The sequence below is a fragment of the Oncorhynchus keta genome, unplaced genomic scaffold (genome assembly GCF_023373465.1).
Source record: "Oncorhynchus keta strain PuntledgeMale-10-30-2019 unplaced genomic scaffold, Oket_V2 Un_contig_18476_pilon_pilon, whole genome shotgun sequence".
Taxonomy (NCBI): Eukaryota; Metazoa; Chordata; class Actinopteri; order Salmoniformes; family Salmonidae; genus Oncorhynchus; species Oncorhynchus keta.
Genome location: NW_026280939.1, coordinates 36980 through 44420, shown reverse-complemented (window position 1 = coordinate 44420; position 7441 = coordinate 36980). Strand labels below are relative to the sequence as shown.

The window sequence follows — 7441 nt, the reverse complement described above, 5'->3', positions numbered from 1 at the left end:
TCACCATCATCATCACCATCATCACCATCATCATCACCACCATCATCACCACCATCATCACCACCATCATCACCATCATCACCATCATCACCACCATCACCATAATCATCACCACCACCATAATCATCACCATCATCAACAACAGCAGAGTCAGGGCCATTACCTGCTGGGTGACGTTACAGCTGAGCTCAAAGAGTGTATGGGTTCCATCCGGGCCTGATCAGGTCAAACTACTCAATTAATCTACTATGAAATTCATAAAGTATTACATAACAGTAACATGGCTTGGTACCGTAGTGAGGGATGATTCCCCAGGCGGTGAAGGAGGCGTAGAGCCCACCGAACATCCAGAACATACACAGCCAGCTAAGGTGCTCCCCTCTCTTATCCATCTGGAGGAACTCTGCGAAGTAGGTGTACACGATGGGGACAGTCCCTCCGATCCTGGTGGAGCAATACAACAGAGATTAGAGACATTTAAACTCTGAATATATTCTTTAACATGTGCAGGATTGTTGAAACAGTGAAATGGGGTGTTATTCCTCTTAAGGTCTGTTCTGTGGACTTTGTTGAATTCACGGTCTGACCACACAACCCCAGACACCTGGACCTATTCTCCCTTTGGCTCCGGGAAAGGGTTCTGTTATGATATGTGTCCAAATGTCACCGTATTCCCTTCGTAGAGCGAACCTTCTGACCAGAGCCCATAGGAAGTGAACTTCATAGGGAATAAGATGCCATTTAGGACTGGACCATGATGTTATGAACTTGGGGCCTTGGCTGGGCTCAGGGAGTCCTCCAGACAGAGCTGGGTTCAGGGAGTCCTCCAGACAGAGCTGGGTTCAGGGGGAGTCCTCCAGACAGAGCTGGGTTCAGGGAGTCCTCCAGACAGAGCTGGGTTCAGGGGGAGTCCAAAAGAGAGAGCTGGGTTCAGGGGGAGTCCTCCAGACAGAGCTGGGTTCAGGGAGTCCTCCAGACAGAGCTGGGTTCAGGGAGTCCTCCAGACAGAGCTGGGTTCAGGGAGTCCTCCAGACAGAGCTGGGTTCAGGGAGTCCTCCAGACAGAGCTGGGTTCAGGGGGAGTCCTCCAGACAGAGCTGGGTTCAGGGAGTCCTCCAGACAGAGCTGGGTTCAGGGAGAGTCCTCCAGACAGAGCTGGGTTCAGGGAGTCCTCCAGACAGAGCTGGGTTCAGGGAGTCCTCCAGACAGAGCTGGGTTCAGGGGGAGTCCTCCAGACAGAGCTGGGTTCGGGGAGTCCTCCAGACAGAGCTGGGTTCAGGGAGTCCTCCAGACAGAGCTGGGTTCAGGGAGTCCTCCAGACAGAGCTGGGTTCAGGGAGAGTCCTCCAGACAGAGCTGGGTTCAGGGAGTCCTCCAGACAGAGCTGGGTTCAGGGAGTCCTCCAGACAGAGTTGGGTTCAGGGGGAGTCCTCCAGACAGAGCTGGGTTCAGGGAGTCCTCCAGACAGAGCTGGGTTCAGGGAGTCCTCCAGACAGAGCTGGGTTCAAGGGGAGTCCTCCAGACAGAGCTGGGTTCAGGGAGTCCTCCAGACAGAGCTGGGTTCAGGGAGAGTCCTCCAGACAGAGCTGAGTTCAGGGAGTCCTCCAGACAGAGCTGGGTTCAGGGAGAGTCCTCCAGACAGAGCTGGGTTCAGGGAGAGTCCTCCAGACAGAGCTGGGTTCAGGGGGAGTCCTCCAGACAGAGCTGAGTTCAGGGAGTCCTCCAGACAGAGCTGGGTTCAGGGGGAGTCCTCCAGACAGAGCTGAGTTCAGGGAGTCCTCCAGACAGAGCTGAGTTCAGGGGGAGTCCTCCAGACAGAGCTGGGTTCAGGGAGTCCTCCAGACAGAGCTGGGTTCAGGGAGAGTCCTCCAGACAGAGCTGGGTTCAGGGAGAGTCCTCCAGACAGAGCTGGGTTCAGGGGGAGTCCTCCAGACAGAGCTGAGTTCAGGGAGTCCTCCAGACAGAGCTGAGTTCAGGGGGAGTCCTCCAGACAGAGCTGGGTTCAGGGAGAGTCCTCCAGACAGAGCTGGGTTCAAGGAGAGTCCTCCAGACAGAGCTGGGTTCAGGGGGAGTCCTCCAGACAGAGCTGAGTTCAGGGAGTCCTCCAGACAGAGCTGAGTTCAGGGGGAGTCCTCCAGACAGAGCTGAGTTCAGGGAGTCCTCCAGACAGAGCTGGGTTCAGGGGGAGTCCTCCAGACAGAGCTGGGTTCAGGGAGTCCTCCAGACAGAGCTGGGTTCAGGGAGAGTCCTCCAGACAGAGCTGGGTTCAGGGAGAGTCCTCCAGACAGAGCTGGGTTCAGGGGGAGTCCTCCAGACAGAGCTGGGTTCAGGGGGAGTCCTCCAGACAGAGCTGGGTTCAGGGGGAGTCCTCCAGACAGAGCTGGGCTCAGGGATTCCTCCAGACAGAGCTGAGTTCAGGGAGTCCTCCAGACAGAGCTGGGTTCAGGGGGAGTCCTCCAGACAGAGCTGGGTTCAGGGGGAGTCCTCCAGACAGAGCTGGGTTCAGGGAGTCCTCCAGACAGATCTGGGTTCAGGGGGAGTCCTCCAGACAGAGCTGGGTTCAGGGAGTCCTCCAGACAGAGCTGAGTTCAGGGATTCCTCCAGACAGAGCTAGCTTGCAGTAATCATGTCTCTTCATCTTCCTCTCCCTCCCTCTCTCAACATCCATCTCTCCTCATCTCCCTCTCCATCCCTCTCTCAACATCCATCTCTCCTCATCTCCATCTCCATCCCTCTCTCTACATCCATCTCTCCTCATCTCCCTCTCCATCCCTCTCTCAACATCCATCTCTCTTCATCTCCCTCTCCATCCCTCTCTCTACATCCATCTCTCTTCATCTATCTCTCCATCCCTCTCTCTACATCCATCTCTCTTCATCTATCTCTCTTCATCTCCCTCTCCATCCCTCTCTCTACATCCCTCTCGCCATCTCTCTACATCCATCTCTCTTACATCTCTCTCTACATCCCTCTCGCCATCTCTTTCCTCATCTCTCTCTCCATCTCAGCAACAGAGTCTCATCTCACCCGAAGCCGGAGCAGAACCTGAAGAAGAGGAAGAATCCGTATCCCTGAGCGAAGCAGGACAGGAAGCTGAAGACACAGTCGATGACCAGACAGTAGATCAGACATTTCCTACGGCCCATCTTATCCGCCAGGCTGCCCCACACGAAAGCCCCCACCATCATCGACACGTACACCAACAGACCTGTTAACAGAGAGAGAGAAACACAGCTCTGTCAATAGACTACACTCTAACAACTAGACTACCAGCCTCCCCTACACTCTAACCACTAGACTACCTGCCCCCCCTACACTCTAACCACTAGACTACCTGCCCCCTACACTCTAACCACTAGACTACCTGCCCCCTACACTCTAACCACTAGACTACCAGCCTCCCTACACTCTAACCACTAGACTACCTGCCCCCTACACTCTAACCACTAGACTACCTGCCCCCCTACACTCTAACCACTAGACTACCTGCCTCCCTACACTCTAACCACTAGACTACCTGCCCCCCTACACTCTAACCACTAGACTACCTGCCTCCCCTACACTCTAACCACTAGACTACCTGCCCCTCTACACTCTAACCACTAGACTACCTGCCCCCTTACACTCTAACCACTAGACTACCTGCCCCCCTACACTCTAACCACTAGACTACCTGCCCCCCTACACTCTAACAACTAGACTACCTGCCCCCTACACTCTAACCACTAGACTACCTGCCCCCCCTACACTCTAACCACTAGACTACCTGCCCCCCCTACACTCTAACCACTAGACTACCAGCCTCCCCTACACTCTAACCACTAGACTACCTGCCCCCCCTACACTCTAACCACTAGACTACCTGCCCCCTACACTCTAACCACTAGACTACCTGCCCCCTTACACTCTAACCACTAGACTACCTGCCCCCTACACTCTAACCACTAGACTACCTGCCCCCCCTACACTCTAACAACTAGACTACCTGCCCCCCCTACACTCTAACCACTAGACTACCAGCCTCCCCTACACTCTAACCACTAGACTACCTGCCCCCCCTACACTCTAACCACTAGACTACCTGCCGCCCCTACACTCTAACCACTAGACTACCTGCCCCCCCTACACTCTAACCACTAGACTACCTGCCCCCCCTACACTCTAACCACTAGACTACCTGCCGCCCCGACACGTACACCAACAGACCTGTTAACAGAGAGAGAGAAACACAGCTCTGTCAATAGAGGCAGAGACTGGAGGATTCACCTACTGCTCACCTCTTGGCCACAGTACAGTAGACTATATGATCACAGACTTTCTGATCACAGACCCTTTCTCTCTCAGCTCATTCACTGTCAAGCCACTAACACCTCTGTCTGATCACAGACACGTTACGTTGTTCCTCAAAGGACCAGACATGGAAACAACCACACATTCACAGCCCAGTCAGCTGTACAACATCAGACATTCACAGCCCAGTCAGCTGTACAACATCAGACATTCACAGCCCAGTAAGCAACATCAGACATTCACAGCCCAGTCAGCTGTACAACAGACATTCACAGCCCAGTGAGCTGTACAACATCAGACATTCACAGCCCAGTCAGCTGTACAACATCAGACATTCACAGCCCAGTGAGCTGTACAACATCAGACATTCACAGCCCAGTCAGCTGTACAACAACAGACATTCACAGCCCAGTAAGCTGTACAACATTAGACATTCACAGCCCAGTAAGCTGTACAACATCACACATTCACAGCCCAGTCAGCTGTACAACAACAGACATTCACAGCCCAGTCAGCTGTACAACACCAGACATTCACAGCCCAGTCAGCTGTACAACATCAGACATTCACAGCCCAGTCAGCTGTACAACACCAGACATTCACAGCCCAGTGAGCAACAGCAGACATTCACAGCCCAGTAAACTGTACAACATCAGACATTCACAGCCCAGTCAGCTGTACAACACCAGACATTCACAGCCCAGTGAGCTGTACAACATCAGACATTCACAGCCCAGTCAGCTGTACAACATCAGACATTCACAGCCCAGTCAGCTGTACAACATCAGACATTCACAGCCCAGTCAGCTGTACAACATCAGACATTCACAGCCCAGTCAGCTGTACAACATCACAGCCCAGTCAGCTGTACAACATCAGACATTCACAGCCCAGTCAGCTGTACAACATCAGACATTCACAGCCCAGTCAACTGTACAACATCAGACATTCACAGCCCAGTCAGCTGTACAACATCAGACATTCACAGCCCAGTCAGCTGTACAACACCAGACATTCACAGCCCAGTCAGCTGTACAACATCAGACATTCACAGCCCAGTCAGCTGTACAACATCAGACATTCACAGCCCAGTCAGCTGTACAACATCAGACATTCACAGCCCAGTAAACTGTATAACATCAGACATTCACAGCCCAGTCAGCTGTACAACATCAGACATTCACAGCCCAGTCAGCTGTACAACATCAGACATTCACAGCCCAGTCAGCTGTACAACACCAGACATTCACAGCCCAGTCAGCTGTACAACATCAGACATTCACAGCCCAGTCAGCTGTACAACATCAGACATTCACAGCCCAGTAAACTGTACAACATCAGACATTCACAGCCCAGTAAACTGTACAACATCACAGCCCAGTCAGCTGTACAACATCAGACATTCACAGCCCAGTCAGCTGTACAACATCAGACATTCACAGCCCAGTCAGCTGTACAACATCACAGCCCAGTCAGCTGTACAACATCAGACATTCACAGCCCAGTCAGCTGTACAACATCACAGCCCAGTCAGCTGTACAACATCAGACATTCACAGCCCAGTCAGCTGTACAACACCAGACATTCACAGCCCAGTCAACTGTACAACATCAGACATTCACAGCCCAGTCAGCTGTACAACATCAGACATTCACAGCCCAGTCAGCTGTACAACACCAGACATTCACAGCCCAGTCAACTGTACAACATCAGACATTCACAGCCCAGTCAGCTGTACAACATCAGACATTCACAGCCCAGTCAGCTGTACAACACCAGACATTCACAGCCCAGTATGCTGTACAACACCAGACATCCACAGCCCAGTCAGCTGTACAACACCAGACATTCACAGCCCAGTCAGCTGTACAACATCAGACATTCACAGCCCAGTCAGCTGTACAACATCAGACATTCACAGCCCAGTCAGCTGTACAACATCAGACATTCACAGCCCAGTAAACTGTATAACATCAGACATTCACAGCCCAGTCAGCTGTACAACATCAGACATTCACAGCCCAGTCAGCTGTACAACATCAGACATTCACAGCCCAGTCAGCTGTACAACACCAGACATTCACAGCCCAGTCAGCTGTACAACATCAGACATTCACAGCCCAGTCAGCTGTACAACATCAGACATTCACAGCCCAGTAAACTGTATAACATCAGACATTCACAGCCCAGTAAACTGTACAACATCAGACATTCACAGCCCAGTCAGCTGTACAACATCAGACATTCACAGCCCAGTCAGCTGTACAACACCAGACATTCACAGCCCAGTAAGCTGTACAACATCAGACATTCACAGCCCAGTCAGCTGTACAACATCAGACATTCACAGCCCAGTCAGCTGTACAACATCAGACATTCACAGCCCAGTAAACTGTATAACATCAGACATTCACAGCCCAGTAAACTGTACAACATCAGACATTCACAGCCCAGTCAGCTGTACAACATCAGACATTCACAGCCCAGTCAGCTGTACAACATCAGACATTCACAGCCCAGTCAGCTGTACAACATCACAGCCCAGTCAGCTGTACAACATCAGACATTCACAGCCCAGTCAGCTGTACAACATCAGACATTCACAGCCCAGTCAGCTGTACAACATCAGACATTCACAGCCCAGTCAGCTGTACAACATCAGACATTCACAGCCCAGTAAGCTGTACAACATCAGACATTCACAGCCCAGTCAGCTGTACAACATCAGACATTCACAGCCCAGTCAGCTGTACAACATCAGACATTCACAGCCCAGTCAGCTGTACAACATCAGACATTCACAGCCCAGTCAGCTGTACAACATCACAGCCCAGTCAGCTGTACAACATCAGACATTCACAGCCCAGTCAGCTGTACAACATCAGACATTCACAGCCCAGTCAGCTGTACAACATCAGACATTCACAGCCCAGTGAGCTGTACAACATCAGACATTCACAGCCCAGTCAGCTGTACAACATCAGACATTCACAGCCCAGTAAGCTGTACAACATCGGACATTCACAGCCCAGTCAGCTGTACAACATCAGACATTCACAGCCCAGTAAGCTGTACAACATCAGACATTCACAGCCCAGTCAGCTGTACAACATTCAGACATTCACAGCCCAGTCAGCTGTACAACATCACAGC

General features: G+C 51.9%; 1 protein-coding gene across 1 annotated transcript; it reads right to left on the bottom strand.

Moving 5' to 3' along the window:
• Positions 1 to 292: 292 nt before the first annotated feature.
• On the bottom strand, positions 293 to 3201 carry LOC127920136 (synaptic vesicle glycoprotein 2C-like; the record flags this gene model as incomplete). Its single annotated transcript, XM_052503934.1, has 2 exons — positions 3026 to 3201; positions 293 to 444 (listed from the first exon to the last, which is right to left on the bottom strand). Coding segments are annotated over exons 1-2 (313 nt in total), but the record flags the coding sequence as incomplete, so codon positions are not given.
• Positions 3202 to 7441: the final 4240 nt, after the last annotated feature.